We start from the raw sequence: 22,045 nt of genomic DNA, 5'->3' as shown, positions 1-22,045 counted from the left end.
AGATTAGGAGTTCTATTTCTAATAAAATAACTTTAGATTTTAGATTAACACTTTAAAAAAAGTCCAAATCTACTTTTCTTGAATCTTGTAATTTTTAATCAACTGAAAATTTCTTATCCACCAGACTGACTTAAATGTATCATTAAATTATTTCAGATATAAAGGTAAAGGTTACCTTTGTTTTCTTGACTCTAAAATACGCTCTATTACCATGTAAATCCCATCATTAGAGATGGAATTTTTTTAGAGTACGAAGAGAAGCCGAGAATGAGACTTATGGCTTCTAGGTGGATATACCATAAAAATTTTCGCCTTGGATAATCATGAAATAATACATATAACCAGGACATCTGCAGGGGGTAAGGTAGAGGGGCTATAACCTCCCCCCCCAAATAAGGAATTTCCCCTCTCGACTAGAAAATTTAACATTTGAAATTTGTTTCCCAAAAACTGAATTTTTTGTAATCAGCTGTAGACTTTTGAATTTTTTTTCAACAAAAGTTAATATTTGAAATGTTTTTCCAAAATATTTAATTTTTAGAGAATAGTTATGGATTTTTGAAATGTTTTTCCAAAAAAATTATTCTTTTGTAAATAACTGCAGATTTTAAATTTTTTTTCAAATAATTTAAGATTTTAAGTTACATATTTAGAATTTTTGTGAAAGAATTTCATTTTCAAAAAACAAAAAAGAAGTTCCACGAGGGAACAACTAGACCTCATAAGGGAGTAGAATGGACTACTTCCTAGGAAACGAGATACTAGGATCAAAACAATAAAGTAATCCTTTCACGATGAGTAGAGAATTTTAATATTTCAAAATGGGATCACTTAAAAAATAAAAAATGGAACAAAAATCCATGAAGATGCATATTTTTTAAATATATATTTTTTTAAATTCTACATTGAATATGTTTCTATTATATAAACTATGATATTCTTCATCACTATGTATTATGAATACGTTATGAAGGTCTAGAGAAGAGTGTCATTTTTATCATTTTTTCAGCCTTAAAATGGAAATATATTGAGTTCAGAACAAGATACAGAAAGAAAAAAAACACTTTTAAATAAGTTTTATGAATCCTACATTTAATTTGAGAATTGTTTTAAGGGATGAAAATGACTATGAACGATAATTTTTCCAGAATTACTATAATCCCAGATATTTCAGAATTCAGATGACCGAGGAAAAAACTGAGATTCCTCAGGGTTTTATATCACTTTATTTGACGTCAATCATTTTTATCACAACTTACGTATTAAATCAAGTGTATGTTGAAATTTTTCATTTTGTTGTAAGTTCATTTAGAACCTGTAGTCTTGATTTAGTAAAAAATCCAATATGTACGTATATATTTAAATTGATCTTAATAACCTTTTGACCAAGAAAGGAGTTGGTTGATACAAATAATCGAACCAAAAGATTGAAAGATAATTAACTCCCGAGACACAGGGAAGTTTTAAGAATTAAGACTGTTGTAAACATCAACGGCCTGTTACATGATTTTGATATGAATTACTTCTATTAATAGCTTCTAAATTAAAAAAAAATTATACTTACATACATAATTTAGCCACTAAAATAGAGAATAAAGGTTTAAAATATCTTTATGAAAATAAAGAACAAATTTGGTGTGAAAAGGCATATTGTAAATTATATGCATTGTTCTACTTCTTATCAACTTGACTGAAACGGTACCTGGTGCAATAGTACTGCCATACGTTGATAAATTTTGCATTTTTTTGATAAAGTTGTTTTGCCTTAGAAGTTTTGTATAATAAATTACATCAATGTACTAATGATTATTTGCCAATGAGTGATTTTGACTCCTAGAAAATCTTATTATCAGTTAGGGGGGAGTTGGTTTGACTTAGACACTTCAAACTTTAATACCATCTATCTACGTATATCTGCTAATGTTTGTATTTGTTAAGAACTATACTACCATTCAGTAGTTTTTGCTCAAGTTACATTTGAATACATAAAATATTGCAACTGTCTCCGTGTCTGGGACGGTTACAACAGTTGAAACATGTCATTAGAGTTAGTGGAACGCAGTTTCCATTTATTTGGTTCGTAAACACAGGTCTGACCACCTGTGAAATCCCTGAATATAATAATAATTAAGATTTTTATTTATTCTTAATATGATACTTAAAATTAAACCTTGTCCAACACTCAATAACCTCTCTCCTATGGATCCTTGAAATTTTAATGTGGACTACATACTTCAGTTTCCCAATTAAATTCGTTCAGTTAACTATTAAATACTTCGTGCATCTCTGGACAGGCAAATGCACGAAAATCTTTTGCAATTATTTTTCTTGATATCATTTGATGTTTGTACCTCATAAATACCTTAAATACGAGTAAATGGATAACTGACTAAGCTATTTATAAAATATTGTTCCATGATCGACGTTTGTCTTCAATTGAGGGCACGCTTCCTAAACATTTAGTATGGGACATCAAATTACCACATGCTTCAAATTTAATTTTACACTAAAATTTGGTGTCCCAACTTTATTGAAAACAAGGTCATGAAGATAGTGAAAACAAAGTTTTGTATATTTCCAATGAATTATTACTGAAATCAAGTTTTTATTCAATATGGTCTCCCTCAGCCTCAATCACTCTTCCTGAAGGCCGCACAAACCTTACAGATGTTATCTGCCGACAAGTGAGCCTATGCAGCCTTGATGGGGAACACTAAAGATCTCACAAATTCGTGAGGCTTGTTGCATGTAGCTCCCTTGTCCTTTGTCTAGATGGAATAATCCAAAAGATTCAGACCGGGTGAGCTGTGAGGCTACATGTTCTTAAACACATTCAAAAGAAACTGGGCTCTAGACAACCTCATCTCCTTTATGGCCGTTGTAATGAGGTTTTACGTACTTCTTGTTTTTGATTTTGTCCCCAAGTCATCTTTAATTAACCTTGCTCACATTTATCTCCTTGGCCACACTACAAATCGTCTTCAATGGATTTCTAGTAAGGCAGTTGTTGACACGGATGCTCATGGCCTTTGTTCTTACTCTTCGTTTCCGACCTTGGCCAGACTTTTTGGCGATTGCTCCTTGGGTCTAAAGGGGTTTTAATGCTATACACGTCCGTCTGGCTGATCCTGAAGTAATTGGCAATCTCGTTTGGCGTCTTCTGGCGCGCGAGAATTTTCAACACAAGAATTATTTTAGCTTCTATTTTGTTGTCTTTGAATATACAGACAATATTTGTATATAAAAATCATTACAAAAGATTATTAGAATTTACCCCATCTATACTTTTGTAAAAATACTTATCAAAACTCGAGCTGTAAGTCTTTCAGTCTTTCATTGTAAACTTAAATATGACGCATGGTGTAACCTTAGAAAGAAATTTAAAAAATCCATAGCTATTCACAAAGAATTTCAAATATTAAATTTTTTGAAAAAAAAAAGTTCAAAATCCATATCTATTCACATAAAAAAAAAAAAAATTCCAGAAAAAAAAATTTCAAATATTAAATTGTTTTGGAAAAAAATATCGAAAATTCATAGCTATTTAAAAAAAAAATCAATTAAATTCAAAAATTTAATTTCAAATATTCCATACAAAAAATCCACAGTTATTCATAAAAAATTTCAAAAGTAAATTTTTAAGAATTTTTTTTTTTGGAAAAACATTTTATATACTACTTTTTTGCTCTTCTGCACAATTTGCCCGAATGACCAAGATACTATATCAGAGAGCAAATATTCTTTGATTGGGGGAGGGGGACTACATCCCCCAGCCCATCGCCTGCAGACGAACCTCCATTTATAGAAATAAACGATAATTCGCCGAAGAATACAATTTATAATCAACACTCAATTTGAAGAAAAAAAAAGTCATATTAGCTTGTTTTTCTATTGAAGGGTCACAAATGGTGAAAAGATCTTCAAAGAACATATAATTTGTTTATTGTGTTTTGATAGACTGCTTATTTTAAAATGTCTATAGTTTATCAACACTTGTCATTTAATAGAAAGACATAGTGTATAATTTTCTTTTTCGATGATTACACCAATTATATTGACATCTTTTTACTTGTCATTTTAATGTAAAATATTTAACAATCTTTTATATTACTTTTAAAAAAAAGTTCAATTAAAGAATAGCAGACTTGTACAAAAATAGATTTGGGATTAATACAATTCAATATAATTAATTTATAGAAAATATCAAGACTCATTTAAGTTTTTAAACTTTTCAAACCTAGTAATTTAAATCCACAACCTAGCAATGAAGTAAAGAAATTATGAATTTAATTCATTTAAATAACATTTGTATGTAAAAAATATTTAATTGACAAAAGTAACCTGGGAACGTGATTTTAAATAGGATTTCAGTTGTCAATAACTCCTGACTAAAGATGAAGCTATATTGGAATATTGTTTTTTTCGCCGTGGTTTTCTTAAGCCAACATAGTTCAGCACGTATGTACTCATATATCATATTATGTTAGTTTTACCATGTTATATATAGTCTATCTTGAGCCAACTGTGAATGTGAAGTTACTTCTTCTTTTTTTATGTAAAGACATTATCCATTTAAATCCCCAATGATTTCACCATTACTTACCTTTCATGCCTTCCTTAGCTTATAATCAGTACTCCCTATCTTCTTAAAGTAAAAATAATTTTAAGCAAACATCATCCGACCTCCAGTAGTGGTTGTTTTGCAATTTCGTGCTCTGTAAAATCTTGACTGTAGAGATAAATGATATTTTCACAGACTCTCTTATTGATTGCTATGAATAGTATAAAAAATTGTTGGATCAGAGTGAAGAATTTTCTATAACGGGAACTTAAATAAGTAATAATAGAAACCTTACAAATGTATGCCCCAAATTATTTGTACCTCACTGTAATTGAATTTTTAAAAAGACCAATACTTTTTCAATTGTATTTTTACGCTGAGAACCTGAGATAACTTCATAAGTTTCACGTTGGATGACAACTATTTTTGTTTAGAGAATTTTTTTATTCCTTTACTGATAAAAATTAAAGTCATAAATTTGCATCATTATTTGTAGCAAATGTTCACTATAAAGTGTTAAAAAAAGTAAAATTTCGTTGAGCCCTATAGAATATGGTCTTGCATTAATTAATTCTATATTTTGCTAGATGTCGATGATCCCATGCTAAAATAGAACTTGATTCGAATTATACCAAGTCTTGAGATGTACAATGTACGTAAATATTTGGTCAGAAATGTCCTTCCATAGTATAATACAATTAATTATGTCTTATTTACCCTATATATAATTTCCTTTAAAAAAAGACTTATTTCTGGTTGGAAGTAAATTGCTCAATATTAGCAATTTCATAAAATATAAAACTTCAGGTATGATTCAGAATAGTTCATTATTTCCAGTTGATTTATATTCAACTTTCAATGTCCAGGAGAAAGATAGTATCAAACAAAAGTTGTCCTTTCATGATAGTTTCAACTTTGTATGACATCACAATTGAAATTGTATTAAATGATTCTCCAATGGTTTTGCCTAAGAAATCATTTAATACATTTCTGAACATCTTTTGGTTAGATATAATCTATCTTCTGATCACATTAAAAGACATATTAATATGGGTGGGCTCCTTCGGTAGTTTGGGAAGACTAATGACTTATATATATATATATATATATACAGGGAGCGGGGATCAAATTGTCGCCAAATTATTTTTCTACAAAAAACAACACAAAATATACATTTTTTAACTTTTTTATTGAAAATCAAAACTATGACGAGCATATAGGTATAGAGTAGCCATTCATTTGATATAATCACAGGTGGCATCAATAACGGCCTCAATACGGTCTCTGAATCGGCCGCAGGATCTTCTGACCATCTCATTGTCCATGTTGCCGAATACCTCCTTGATGGAGTCCATCAGACTGGCCTTGGTGCTAAAGGGGTGTCTGTTGGTATGTCTCTCGAGATAGCTTTGAACAAAATAGTCCAAAGGATTAAGGTCGGGAGAGTTAGGAGGCCATAAATCCTTGGTTACGACGTCATAACAGTTCTCGGTTAACCACTGCATGGAGATTTTGGACACATGGCAGGGTGCTGAGTCCTGTTGCCAAGTTGTTTTCTCATGGCAGCCCAGATCCTCGCCATGGCCTTCATGGACCTGGTAGGGTCATCCTCAACCATCTTCTTCACCTTGTCGACAAAGTCGGTGTCCCTGACCTTCCTGTCGGTGCCCTCTTTATGGTGGCATCAACATTCCAGGTGTCCTCTAGCTTCTTACGGATACGCTGAACAGTCCGTAAATTCACTCCTAAGATTGAAGCAATCGTTGAATTGGAGATTTCACCTCCATTATTAACCAATGCCATGACTACGGCGGACCTCGAAAGCTCTTCGTTCCACTTATAGCTCTTTATCTCCTCATATGATGACGGCATGATGCTAACTGAACTACGTATCGTCAGCTGACAAGAATAGCTTTCCTATTTGGTAACCGGTTTTTTATTTGATAATGTCGTCTTCAAGTTATCAAGGTTTAAAGTAGGCGAAAATTTGATCCCCGCTCCCTGTATAAGGTGTTTATTTATATTGCTCATAATGTACATACTTAATTAAAAAATATAAAATGTTAGGAAGAATTGCGTTACAAAAAAAACAAAGATAAATAAGCATCATAGCTTAAAATTAGACTACTTAACTAAGACTTAACAACAATACAAGTATGGACTAACTAATTAATAAAAACAAAGATAAAAAAATTTAAAACTGATGAAAAATTCCTCAATTTAAAACGTTGATCAATTCATAAAATATTCATACAGTCGGACGATCCTCTTCAACGTCGAATAGTATCGGAGATAATCAGAAATACGACCCGGGAGATAAAAATCAGAATGTCTCGCAGAGGCAGATATAATTATTGACCTTAAATCTTGCCTGAAAATATTTCCACACTTAGTCACCTTTGATGCGATGAGAGCCTGGACACTTAACAAAGCATGGCTTGACTTTCGAGTGATGCTTTTCAGGATAAAAGACCGAAAAAAATTAATCCTTTAATGTTGTGTTTTATCATTTTCTATGTTCAATAATAAGAACTCTTTCAGTATTCCCACAAAAGAAATTTATTTCCTTCTACTACTCAACGCAGGGATTCCCTAATTCTTATCAACAATTGTCTGATAGTTTTAAAGCTCTTAAAATTTTTTTTGCACACTTCGACTTACAATTTTGTTTGAATGAATTCGAAGGCTAAGAGGGAAATATCTAGAATATCTCTAGGATTGATTTATTCAAATCAAAATATATTACCTTCATTTTATGTACTATTTTATTACATCAGACATAAGTGGATGTTGAAATTATTCTATTAAATTGACGTCGGAGAATAGTTGTACCCATTAGATAATTTTAGAGAAAATAGACTCCCTTTAAATGGCAATGCAATCAGAACTTTTTGTTCCAAGCCTATATTATGTAGGAAATGATGAAATATAAAGATAAAAGTACATTAAATAATATAAAGCATAATATCAAGTTCTGTTCAAATTCATATGAATTGATTTCTTAATTTAATTAGATCTAAAAGGTTTGTGATACAATAGCTAAACTGGAGTGTATTACTATTAAATATTTCCAAAATGATTGTTGTCGCTATAAAATCTTTCAAAGAAGTAATGGGATCTTCCCCCATGATCCTACCGGCAGCGTAACCCCTATAATACAAAAATTATTTCATTGAATAGGTATGTAAAATGTAAAATGTACTTGATAAGTATGTCGAAAAAAAAAAAAATCACAGTAAAAGTAGATTAAATTAGTATTGTTAAGAAAAGTAATTTTCAGAGTTGAAAGATATATTAGATAAATAAAATGATAAGTTAAATTTTGGAAGTACAAAATTATTCTCGTGGGATTTTTTCTCCCCAAAACAAAGAACCTTTAAAATCACAGACTCTCTTAATACTGAAAAATAATTTGTTGAACTTTGAAGATTATAATAAACAAAATTCCTTCAAATAAATTATGTAAATGTATTCATAGATGTACGAGTAGTAACCCCTATCTATAAGTTTTAGTCCCGGTTGGACTAGGAATAGAACTGATGATCAAAACGGAGTAAATCCTGCAATATTAAGTGAGACTTGTGTTTATTTACTGTTAACAAAAATGAGTATAGTAAATTTAGTTAAATACTATGACAGTTAAGCTGTTCTTAAACATTCTTCAAATTAGTAAGAACTCTATCTTTATTTTAGACTCTTTTTTTATACATACAAAAAAATGCTACAATTTAGAACCCTAGATAATCTTCACAAGAAAATAAGATATACATTAATTTAGTTATTTCAAAAATAAATAGTTAACACATATTTCAACAACATTGTAAAACAATAAATAAGAAAGAAAAAATCCTTTTTTTCTTTTCCTAGAGAAAACCAATGGGACAGTAATTAAAGTTACGAGTCAACCAGGAAAAGTTCTAGCAACAACTACTACGACCACAACTACTACGACAACGACCACAACAACTACTCCAACTACAACAACCACAACTACTACTACGACAACAACCACTACGACAACGACCTCAACGACGACGACAACCACTACTACTCCAACAACCACTACTACTACAACCACAACGACTACGACAACTACTACAACCACAACAACTACTACGACAACCACAACAACTACTACGACAACAACCACTACTACGACGACCACAACAACCACTACTACTACAACAACCACTACTACTACAACCACAACGACTACGACAACTACAACGACGACAACCACAACAACCACCACAACTACTACATCGACAACTACTACTACGACGACCACAACTACTACTACTACTACAACTACAACGACAACCACAACAACAACGACTACCACAACAACTACTACATCAACAACAACCACAACTACTACAACAACCACTACTACGACGACCACAACAACCACTACTACTACAACAACCACTACTACCACAACAACCACAACTACTACAAAAACCACTACTACGACGACAACGACAACAACAACAACCACAACTACGACAACGTCCACAACAACTACTACAACAACAACGACCACAACTACTACAACAACTACTACGACGACCACAACTACTACTACTACTACAACAACAACTACAACGACAACCACAACAACAACGACTACCACAACAACTACAACACACAACAACAACCACAACTACTACAACAACCACTACTACGACGACCACAACAACCACCACTACTACTACAACAACCACTACTACCACAACAACCACAACTACTACAACAACCACAACTACGACAACGACCACAACAACTACTACGACCACAACTACTACAACAACAACTACGACAACCACAACTACTACGACGACCACAACAACTACGACAACAACAACAACCACAACTACGACAACAACGACCACAACTACTACGACAACCACAACGACACAACCACAACAACCACAACAACTACTACGACCACAACTACTACAACAACAACAACGACAACCACAACTACTACAACGACCACAACAACTACTACGACAACAACAACGACGACAACCACAACGACCACAACAACAACTACGACAACCACAACTACTACGACGACCACAACAACTACTACGACAACCACAACGACGACAACCACAACCACAACTACTACGACAACAACAACCACAACTACGACAACAACAACAACAACGACGACAACCACAACAACCACAACGACGACGACAACCACAACTACTACACAACTACTACGACGACCACAACAACTACTACGACAACAACAACCACAACTACGACAACCACAACAACAACGACGACGACAACAACAACAACTACTACTACGACAACAACGACCACAACTACTACGACAACGACAACTACAACTACTACGACAACAACCACAACTACTACGACAACCACAACGACCACAACAACTACTACGACCACAACTACTACAACAACAACAACGACAACCACAACTACTACAACGAACACAACAACTACTACGACAACAACAACGACGACAACCACAACGACCACAACCACAACTACTACGACGACCACAACCACAACAACCACAACAACGACAACAACAACAACAACGACAACAACCACAACAACCACAACGACGACGACAACCACAACTACTACAACAACTACTACGACGACCACAACAACTACTACGACGACAACAACCACAACTACGTCAACAACCACAACAACGACCACAACTACTACGACAACCACAACAACTACTACGACAACCACAACGACCACAACAACTACTGCGACAACAACAACCACAACTACTACGACCACAACTACAACAACAACAACAACGACAACCACAACTACTACGACGGCCACAACAACTACTACGACAACCACAACGACGACAACCACAACGACCACAACAACAACTACGACAACCACAACTACTACGACGACCACAACAACTACTACGACAACAACAACGACGACAACCACAACCACAACTACTACGACAACAACAACCACAACTACGACGACAACAACAACAACGACGACAACCACAACAACTACAACGACGACGACAACCACAACTACGACAACAACTACTACGACAACTACAACCAAAACTACTACGACAACAACAACGACGACAACAACCACAACGACGACGACAACCACAACTACGTCAACAACCACAACAACGACCACAACTACTACGGCAACTACAACAACAACTACGACAACCACAAATGCACCAGGTTAGAATCTAATTCAATCATAAATATTCGAAATATAAGAAACAAAAATTAATAAACTTAATCTTAGTTTGTTCTGCAACCAACAGTCAAAAGTGTGTTTTCCCTTTTAATTACAAAGGAGAAACTTATGATAAATGTACAATTGCTGAGAATGGTGGTGTGCCATGGTGTGCTACAAGCTTATATGCAAATCAAGAGGCCAAAGATTATGGAAACTGTGGTTCAGATTGTGAAAGTAATTATTAATTATAATTTTACTTTTTTTTTATTTATCTATTCATTGTAATATTATTTATAACCAATCAGCTGCATCAACTCTGCCACCAACTAGTAAGCAACATGCAATGAACAATGTCTTATAAATATATTAATTTCTTTTTACCATATTTAGAGTGTCAATCATCAACTGGAAAGGCGTGTGTTTTCCCCTTTGTATACGCTGGTGTAACGTACAATCAATGTACAGCTGTTGATAATGGTGGAACTAAATGGTGTGCCACTTCTGTTGATGCCGGCAATAATTATCAAGGCTATGGAAATTGTGTCGAGTCCACATGCAAGGGTAATGAATAAATTTTATTTATATGTATTCTATTAAATTTTCCCATCTTCAGAACCATCAACAACTACGACAACAACAACACCCACAACCACTCTACCAGGTAAAAATCTAACTAAATCATAATTATTCCAAATATAATACTCATTTTTTAATTAACTTAATCTTATTGTTAGCCTGTTCAACAACATCTGGAGTCAAGTGCATTTTCCCCTTTAAGTACAAAGAACACACTTATGATAAATGTACAGTTGCTGAAAATGGTGGTGTGCCATGGTGTGCCACAAGCTTATACGCAAATCAAGAGGCCAATGGTTATGGAAATTGTGGTTCTGATTGTGAAAGTAAGTTATTTCCTAAATGTATTTTTAAATAGCAGGGCACAATTAATCATATTTTTATTGGGATTAAGTTTTTTTTTGTGCCTTTTATTATTGGAAAATGTAACATAACATATTTTTATTTTATTTTTAATTATCAAGTATAAAAAAAAAATAGCTATAGTTGTTTGACATGATAGTTATATTATTTTGGCAGTGGAAATAATATAAAACCTTCGGTAAATATTTATGGCCTAAGACTGTAACTTAGCTAAGAAAGTAAAAATATACATATGTAACGGAATTCTAAAACTTGAGCCAAGCCGATTAATAATAGATCATATAATCACAAACAAAATTACTATTATAGTTAATACTTGATCTACAATTACTATTAAATATAATTAGAGACGTCGATTTTAGACGATAAAGTTGAGTGGCTAATAGGCAGACATTTCATTTTATTTCAGTTAGAATCTTCTTTATTCTGTCGCATTAACATGGGCGTCCTCAGGATTATATTTGTATAATATATATATTTTAAGGGGGGGGGGGGGCTTAATTTATGGCGAAATAATTACAAAAATTGAATATCAAATATTTAATTTTTTGGGAAAAATTTCAAAAATCAGGACATTCATATAAAAAAATATTTATTTCGAAAAAAATTCCAAAATCCATACTATTACTATTAGAATTGTTTAACAAACATTTATGTATTTGATTTTTTTTCCAAAAATTTTGTTGAAAAAAATGTAAATTTTGGAGAATATCGATGGATTTTTGAAATGTTTTCCAAAAAATTTAATTTTTGGAAAAATAATTTCCAAAATCCACAGTTATTCAAATAAAAATAATTTTTTGGGGACAAAAATTCCAAAATCTACAACTGTTTACAAAATATTAAATTTTTTGGAGAACATTACAAAAATCCATCGATATTCTCCAAAATTTACATTTTTTTCAAAAAAATTTCAAAATCCATAGCTGTGTAAACAAAATTAAATTTTTGGGAAAAAAATCCAATATATAAATGTTTGAAAAAATATTCTAATATTAAATTTTTCTTTGAAAAATTTCAAAACTCTATAGCTATTCCCAGAAAATTAAATTTTATGGAAAATAACTAAATTTTTTCCTATAACAAGATCGATTCCCCGTATTTTATAGTTTTTTTAAAGTATGGGTTGTCGATTTGAAAATGCACCAAAAAAATATAAATATAAAAAAACAAATTCTTGTAGTAACAGAAAAAAGAAGAACGTATATTAAATACGAATTAAAAAAGGAAATTAGGAAGAAGATAAGCAAGCTAATCTTACTATGTATCTTCAATCTTCATTATGTTTGAAGAAGGAAGATGGCAAGGTAGCAATGGCACTGACAATAAGTAAATCACAGAGTTTAACATTGAAAAAATTGCTTTATATTTACCGAAATAAGTTTATTCACATGGTCAAAAAATATGTAGCATTTTCAAGAGTGTCAAAAGGGGAGCAGTTTTGAGTATATATCGATCAAATGGACAGAAACAACATCAAATGTTGTATAAATGGGGGTTTTACAATATAAATTTACCCATTATATAATTATAGTTTATAGTAAATTATTTTAGTTTAGAATTTTAACATAAACAAACTAAATATAAATAAATTTTCAAATTTTTAATTGGATACCTATAAGATAACGTGTTCGTGTGAGTTTTTATTTAATAATATTATCATTCATTTTACCACAAGACGATGCTACTCTCTCCGCTTTGTTTACAGACAAATATAAGTAAACAACACATTGTTCACACCTCACTTACAATAATATTAAGAAATGATGTAGAATTTATTTTACTCATTATATACATTATCCTATCAAGACCTCCATTATAAAAATTGAAAATATTGAAATGTGTCAATTTTTATTCATCGATGTTTTATAAACAAAATCATTATCCGAAAGCGATGAATATTGGAAGTTATTGGGACATTTTATGTTTAATGAGCTATGAATCTGCCACTCGTGTCTCAGAATTTGAAAATAAATAATTGCTTAAAAAACTTTGAGATGCATTTTCTCCTCTCTCTTAATTTTCAAAATTTGAAATGGGGATTATTTATAATTTGCTCTTAAAAGATCAAGTTTTCAAATTATATATTTTTTGATGTTGATGTCATTATTTAACATTTTTGTTGATTTATTCGTCATCTTGTCCTTTGACTCTGAATAATATCAGAACGGCAACAGTAAATGAGCTGAAAATTTGCCGGATTAGTGAACTATATATGTATGAGGGAAAAAATAGAAATGCATAACAATGGGAACAGATACAAACGGGTCAAAAGGCACTTTTTTATGTCTAAACCTTACATTATTTAAAGAATGTTAAAGAAATATGATATCAAACTCAAAAGTAAAGAAAGGTTTTGATGCTAAAAAGTAAAATTTTTTGCGATAATTAAGTACATTTTTATACGTTTATTTTTGTTGTATACAGTTTCATAAATAGGCCAAAAACAAAGCCAATATAATTATTTTTCATTAAAATTTATCATAAAACTGTAAAAAATTAACATTTATTGATACCAATGTACAGAAACGTTGTCCTTGTACATTATTTTGGTACTCCATTTCAAAGATTACCTAGCAAACACCTAGTGACTGTTCAATCTCAAAATAAATATATTGTAATACATTATAATAAAAACAATATTACTCAATAATAAAAATTATAAAAAAACACAACAAAAATAAATGTCTATATTTATATAACTAAAACATAAAATAATAACTTTCATCATGTGTAAAGAAGTACATATTGACTCTGTATAAAAAATACCTTCCAACACATATTTTATTTTTGTCAAAAGATACAAGGTTTTGTTATAACTTTATATATAAATTATCTAAACATAAAATAATTATAGTTTCATTATCACACAGGTGAATCAACTCCATCACCAAATAGTAAGCAACATCTTGTATATTTCAATTTTTAAAACTGTTCTATCTATTTATTACAATATTTAGAGTGTCAAACATCAACTGGAAAGGCGTGTGTTTTCCCCTTTGTATACGCTGGTGTAACGTACAATCAATGTACAGCTGTTGATAATGGTGGAACTAAATGGTGCCACTTCTGTTGATGCCGGCAATAATTATCAAGGCTATGGAAATTGTATCGAGTCCACATGCAAGGGTAATGAATAAATTTTATTTATATGTATTCTATTAAATTTTTCCATCTTCAGAACCATCAACAACTACGACAACAACAACACCCACAACCACTCTACCAGGTAAAAATCTAACTAAATCATAATTATTCCAAATATAATACTCATTTTTTAATTAACTTAATCTTATTGTTAGCTTGTTCAACAACGTCTGGAGTCAAGTGTATTTTCCCCCTTTAAGTACAAAGAACACACTTATAATAAATGTACAGTTGCTGAAAATGGTGGTGTGCCATGGTGTGCCACAAGCTTATACGCAAATCAAGAGGCCAATGGTTATGGAAATTGTGGTTCGGATTGTGAAAGTAATATTTATTATGTTTAAATATGCATGTAGTTTATTATTAATTAAATTACAATTTATAACCAATTAGGTGAACCAACTCCGTCACCCACCAGTAAGCAATATCCTTAATTCTCTATCTTTAAAGTCAATGATTAACAAATTTTTCATTATTTCCCATATCTAGTGTGTCAAACATCAACTGGAAAGGCGTGTGTTTTCCCCTTTGTATACGCTGGTGTAATGTACAATCAATGTACAGCTGTTGATAATGGAGGAACTAAATGGTGTGCCACTTCTGTTGATGCCAGTAATAATTATCAAGGCTATGGAAATTGTCTTGAGTCCACATGCAAGGGTAAAGAATACTGTTGATTTATGTGTATTCTTTAAATTTTCCCAATATTATCATTTTGATAGCCTGTTCAACAACATCTGGTGTCAAGTGCATTTTCCCATTTAAGTACAAAGAAGACACTTATGATAAATGTACAGTTGCTGAAAATGGTGGTGTGCCATGGTGTGCTACAAGCTTATACGCAAATCAAGAGGCCAATGGTTATGGAAATTGTGGTTCGGATTGTCAAAGTAATATTTATTATATATTCATGCAGTTTATCTATTAATTAAATTACTGTTTATAATCAATTAGGTGAACCAACTCCATCCCCAAACTGTAAGCAATCCTCAATCTTTAAAGCCAATTAGTAACAAATTTTTCATTTTTGACCATTTTTAGTGTGTCAAACATCAACTGGAAAAGCATGTGTTTTCCCTTTTGTATACGCTGGTGTAAGGTACAATCAATGTACAGCTGTTGATAATGGAGGAACTAAATGGTGTGCCACTTCTGTTGATGCCGGTAATAATTATCAAGGCTATGGAAATTGTGTTGGCTCGACGTGCTAAGGTTTGTTTTATTTTTTTTAGCTTTTGAATAATAATAGATTTATTTTGAATTTATTTTTACAGTGAGAATCATAGATTTGAAGGAAAAAAAATGTCTAAATTTATTTTACATATTCATCTATTTTCAAATATATTATTATAAATCAATATCATAATATTTGTTTGTTTGCCTTGTTTTTTATTTTTTTATTTATTGAGGTTTTCATTTTATAGAATACATAAATGAAAGAAGAAGGATCACGTAAAAAGATCACATAAAAAAACATATTAGTTCATAATTATCCCTTTCCGAAAAAAAAAAAAAAATCGCTTCCTAAACAGACATGCTACTGATCAAAAATAACTAAATTAAATCGTTCAACATTCATAATTTAGAAGACACATACAAGCATAGAACTAATACCAAAACAGTAGAAAATAAGAATAATATAAGAAGCAATCCACCATTAAAAGTACAAACAGTCTCGAAAGTAAGACTATTTATTTTTAAAAGCCTTGTAAGATCTTACAATCTACGACAATTTACAAAAGTGTGTATGGAGGGGTTAAAAGTTTTTCCACGCTCTTTACTTGGAGTATTATAAAAAATAAGGCCAGTTGGGAAACTGGGAAGTAAATTTTTTGTCGTCATAAATATATAGTAGGATCTCTCTAATCTTTTATTCCAAAATTTCGGGAGATCTAAAATTTTTATAATTTTTTTTTACATATCACAATAACATTACTCTTAAAATCTCTCGAATATAACATTTTCAAATGCCAAGTTGTTGGAGGAATGTGATTCTTAGCAGTTCTAAAAAGTGGAAAACAAAATGGACCCTTCACAAATACCAAATCAGGGTATTTTGGAAGGTCATGAACTGTCAAAGAGATTTATATATAACCATACTTTCTAGGCAGCTCGGATCCTCTTCTAGTGTTGAAAAAATGTTTCTTTGCTACATTCTGATGAATTTTATCCATGGTAGTATTCGACTCATACTTTGGAGTTGCATACCATCAAATACGATGAACAACACTCCATGAAAATGACATTTTCTCGACTGATTTGTTGAATAAAATAGTACCCATCATCAGAAGCATGTATAGAGGAGTACTTGATACAGTAACTCTCCATTCTATTCTAATTCATTATATCAATAAAAATATTATTAGCCCACCTCCTATAATTTTTTTTTGGCCTTTTGAGAGAGTTGAATACTTTGAATAAAAAAGGGTCTTGATCCACGAATTTTCTTCATTAATTGCCTTTTTAGCTAAAAGAGGGATATTTTATATAATACCAGGGGAATTATTTCAGCACCATGCAATTCAACTCTTGTCAGAAGATTGTATTTCCTTAATTTTCTTACTTTTTTATATACGAAATTTCAGATTCTGCCTCAATTGCCCATATTTACATCATCGGTAAATAATTTTGCACGACCCGGTAGGTCCGAATTTTGTTTCTTCATTCCCTGTTATGGGTGTAGTTTTACATCTACCTGTTTTATCATTCACTGAGATTGAAGGCACATATCCTCGACTTATTTCTGCATTAAATACCTCATTCAATGCACCAACATTTTCCAAAAATCACTATTTATTTCATACTTTCCTGAGAAATATTACTCCGATGTTGATCCACAATTCTACTTTGAGTCCAACAAGGAATTACAATTATAAGCTCCGTCTTTTATGGGCACACACGAACGTTCAAACAGGTTTTAAGTATAATTGAATCTATTGATGAAAGGATGTTCACTACTAAGAAATTAAATAATAATGCTAATACAGCCGCTAAGGAAAAGAAAATACCTTCTCTATACTACCATTACAAATTAACGGTCCACCTGAAAAAACAACACCGGATTTACATGTATGTTAATTATCAAAGATGTTCAAAATGCTATTCACCGCTACGCTAAAAAAAAAAGAAACTGAAAATTAACGTGATAACCCTAAAAATTTGAAGAATTTTTTGGAGAAGAAAGGTTCAACTGTCATTACGTTTTATTAGATTAGCTGTAAGCAGATCTAGGAGTGTTGGAAAGGAAGTAAGTTCAAATCATACTCTGTGTATGATGAAAATATTGGCTGGAATTACTTCAAAGTCGATCCTAAACTCTAGTCTTAGTGTAAAAACAGGAATACTAGAATATCTGGCCGCAAGTGAAAGAAAAAGCGTACACAGCCAAGAAGAGGTAAACTTTTCAAACAAATGATTTCACATTTGATATAATTTACAATATCTATTATCATTGGGATTAGAACAAATTATATGAATAAAATGAGTTTCATGAAATAAAATACAATATGATAAATAATTTTACAATAATGAAATACATATTTAAGGGACACCAATATGAAGTTCAAAATATATAAGACATTAGTCTACAAATTGAGCGCCGTTTTATTTCAAAAAAGAATGGAGCTTAATATTTTTTCTTTTGATGGTGCCTTCCTTAGCTAAGGTTCTTATTTATGCGAATGTGTTGTATAATTAATACAACTGGTAATATTTTTTCCCATTACATTAAAGAGCACATGTGTTTCTTTTTTAAGGAGATTGATCCACCCGTGTCCTTCTTTACACTTCGTATTCATGATTGCCTTAATAGCCACCTCTGTGCTATGAATCATCCTCTGAATGAACGTTTCAACAAATTATACTCTTGAACTTGATATTTTTAAGAAAATATTCTTTTACTTGACATGGTTGTAGATGAATTCGGAAAAGGAGTGATCATATAAACAGGATATAAAAAGTAGGCCAGATGGTGTTGAGATTCCACCTCTGTTTATGATTTCGATAAAGTTATTTAGTTCAACTTTTTCCTCTTCCGAGTCCGTGGTGAAACTGATGTTGTCAGGAGGAAAGTCTCTAAAAGCTAAGGATGCCCTGCATGATGCACAATCAAACTTTTTACCCAAAGAAAAGGTAATCTATCCAGCGACGAATAATAAAGCGTTGTCTCTCCATTGTAGGTAACCGTCTCCAATTCAAAAGACTTCCAGTTCGTGAGAAATATATCTATATGAGAATTGATATTATCTTCCAAAACTTTTGTAATACTAGAAATACTTATATTGTAGAATTTCACCATTGATAACACTATAATTATTATTCTGCTTCTAAAATTTACTGAACACTAATATAATAATTGCAACGACTTATTTGACAATACCAGCCATATCTTCTTTGAAATGGATCGGGCTGAACCATCGCTAGTAGAACGTAATTGAATTCTCCCGTTCGCAGAAGGTACTCAGCTACTTCAGCAATTGGCAAAGATGTATGCTTGACAGCAAGAAATGTTTCGTTCGTCAATCCTCGTGATTCACTACTCTCTCATTCATTCAAAAATATTTGAAACTCTCGAAGAAACGCCAAAGGTAAGGTTTAAATATATGATTTTTAAGTTAGTCCATCTTCCTTTGTCCAAATTGTGTCATTTTAACATTGAGTATGCTTCACTAATTTCTTAGAAACTCAACGAACTCAGCAGTTGAAGGAACCCAGAATTCTCACTGGAGTAGTTCCAATATTTGTTTCATGAAAAATTGAATCTGCTAACTTCACATTGATCTTCTCGATTGCTGTAGGATTTAATCATTTTAAAGAATGTTTGTGAGCTAGTTTTACTTTAAAATTTGATTCCATGTAATACATTTCCTGGATGTGGGCAAAGTTGGAACCCAGAAGTGGTGATCCAGATAAGTAAATATTTGGGTACAAAAAATAGTCTTGTCGTTGAAAACAGTTATACAAATTCTTAAAGTTACGCACATGATCAATTAAGAGATAAAATTTCTTCGATTCGTGTTCGGATGAGGGATTCAGTTTTGAAATCTTTTCCACATAGGAACTGTGTGTAAAATTCTCTATTATTTATATGGTTGTCGACCGAGAATGTAATAACCGTAAATCCAATTTCCCAGAGATATTTCAAGATTGAGTTTTACTGATGAAACAAGAGTTCAGCAGTCAAGTTTACCGCCGGTATAAGGGCAACCACGTCTATATACTTTCCTCCAGCTGACTTGATCATAAAGTTGAGAATTGTTTTTGTGGATTGATTGTTTTCGAGTGCAAAAAAAAATTGCCTTTCACAAATTCCACATTTTGTGCAGAGTAAATTTCGTCTATAATAGTCACATATTTCTCCTGGCCTTTTTAATTTTTAGAATGGAGTAGCCCGGTTTCCATATTCAATGCGCAGGATATAGTATTAAGGTATTTATGAGTATGGAAGTGTGAAAAAGTTTGAAGCAAAAGTTTCATTGTAAAGGCTAGGACTGATATTTTGCTAGATGAAGGCCATAGAATATCTCCTCTATTTGGGCGATTTGCAGACGATATTCATTTGTTGTACAATAAATGACAACTTAAAAGCCTGAGATTCATTCATTTTCACTAAGTGGACGAATTGAAAGATTTCATAAGAAATCTTCTTGTAGACTTCCCCTTCTATATAAACTTAGTTGGATCCTAAAAAAACTGCAACATTGATGGCTTTTGTTGTAGGTTTTATTTTCCCAGGAAATCGTAGGCAATGTGACACAGAGTTAGTTTTCAAGCTTTTTGAATACATTAACACACCTATTTTTAACTTTGATTCCGAAAGGATTTTCAGTGGCATTTCGGACATTAATTTACCAAAAAAGTCGCGTCTGACGGAGATTCACGTCAAGAATATGATAATCAAATCAAACATACAGATTTACTATGAAGGACTGATTGACCAAATAAGTTCTAAATAATAATAATACTTCTATGATTTATTAGATCATTCAACTATCTTTGTTGTAACTCTCTAACTTTTCATAATTCAATGTTCCACTTCTTTATCACAATATCGTTGACGTCAAACAGAACCTTTTTGGTACATTTATGTCTGACATCACTGTGAAAACTCTCTTAAATCACAATTAAGAATAGGAGTGTTTTTTTATTTAAAAAATTCACTTTCGTGATTGATGGTTTCAGGACCCCATTCTCTCAATTTGATGTATCGATACTAATACTACTAATATTATTACTTTCACTATTCTGTTACGAATATGAGCTACACAAATGACATTGGAAAATGTTGTTTATGGTTTTTGTCTGCTTTAATTTAATATAATGGTTCTTCGGTTATAAAAACCTTTAGTCTTTGACCTCTGAAATCGGAACCAAGAACGTTAAGGATACTTTTTAATGGAAAAACAATTTACTGCCGACTATCGTAACATCTTCTAAATTAATGAGATAAGGACAACCCAAAAATGGCCATCTAAATGACCAACCAACACTGCAGTCATGCATTGCTGTCGAGTATCTGTAGTTTCTTCAATGCAAGAAATATACACTTCCCTTCAAGTTCTTTGAATCATTCTTTTTCTTGGATTACTCCTCTTTTCTTTGATACTCAATTCACATGTGATGGAAAAGCGAAAGAGAATTACTTTTCTATATTAAATTTCCATGAATTTAAGAAAGTTTGGATGATGCACGATGTGGAGTGGAATATTGGAGAAGATTATATCAGTAATAAAATTTGAATGTTAAGAATTAGAATTAATAATATGACTTGAATACAATACCAAATTCCTCTAGTAAATTCGATTTTTTGTGTTTTTTTCTAGTTTGAACGTCTTCAGGACTATATTTCCATAATTAGAAAGACGTTATGCAAAAAACTTCGAATACTCTATACATTTTTACCACTATAATCACCGATCAAGGATTTAATTCCAATCATCAATAATGTATCTAAAACTTCATTACGATACAACTTTACACATTTATAAAACTATTTAGAATAATAAATTCGTAGTTAGTAGTTAAAGGTTACTCATTTTAATATGAATTCAGATATGTTTTCTCCTCAAGAATGAAATAATAATTATGACAGTTTCTATTACTAGTTTCTTGTAATAAGGATTGCCAAATGCAAAAAGCCGCTCCCGCTTTAAATGATGTATAATATTT

General features: G+C 31.7%; 3 protein-coding genes across 3 annotated transcripts in view; all 3 read left to right on the top strand.

Annotated features, from left to right (window-relative positions):
- Window positions 1-11,491, top strand: part of LOC121122944 (uncharacterized) — a 91,071-nt gene extending 79,580 nt beyond the window's left edge. The window contains exons 16-19 of the mRNA XM_071890751.1: window positions 10,859-11,026; window positions 11,098-11,121; window positions 11,183-11,353; window positions 11,406-11,491. Coding sequence (XP_071746852.1) covers window positions 10,859-11,026; window positions 11,098-11,121; window positions 11,183-11,353; window positions 11,406-11,476 — 434 coding nt within the window. The 3' untranslated portion in view covers window positions 11,477-11,491. The remainder of the gene's footprint in view (window positions 1-10,858; window positions 11,027-11,097; window positions 11,122-11,182; window positions 11,354-11,405) is intronic.
- Window positions 4,327-10,803, top strand: LOC139906160 (uncharacterized). The gene is made up of 2 exons (XM_071890511.1): window positions 4,327-4,458; window positions 8,429-10,803. The coding sequence occupies exons 1-2, from the start codon at window positions 4,395-4,397 to the stop codon at window positions 10,801-10,803; spliced, it is 2,439 nt and encodes an 812-aa protein (XP_071746612.1). The 5' UTR covers window positions 4,327-4,394.
- Window positions 11,492-14,691: 3,200 nt separating the features above from the next.
- LOC139906243 (72 kDa type IV collagenase-like) lies at window positions 14,692-16,244 on the top strand. Its single transcript, XM_071890752.1, has 9 exons — window positions 14,692-14,860; window positions 14,913-14,960; window positions 15,034-15,202; window positions 15,272-15,295; window positions 15,368-15,538; window positions 15,601-15,768; window positions 15,833-15,856; window positions 15,920-16,090; window positions 16,153-16,244. The coding sequence occupies exons 1-8, from the start codon at window positions 14,789-14,791 to the stop codon at window positions 16,087-16,089; spliced, it is 846 nt and encodes a 281-aa protein (XP_071746853.1). The 5' UTR covers window positions 14,692-14,788; the 3' UTR covers window position 16,090; window positions 16,153-16,244.
- Window positions 16,245-22,045: the final 5,801 nt, after the last annotated feature.

The sequence above is a fragment of the Lepeophtheirus salmonis genome, chromosome 8 (assembly GCF_016086655.4).
Source record: "Lepeophtheirus salmonis chromosome 8, UVic_Lsal_1.4, whole genome shotgun sequence".
Taxonomy (NCBI): domain Eukaryota; kingdom Metazoa; phylum Arthropoda; class Copepoda; order Siphonostomatoida; family Caligidae; genus Lepeophtheirus; species Lepeophtheirus salmonis.
The sequence above is the reverse complement of the archived record's forward strand: the minus strand, read 5'-3'. Positions and strand labels throughout refer to the sequence as shown.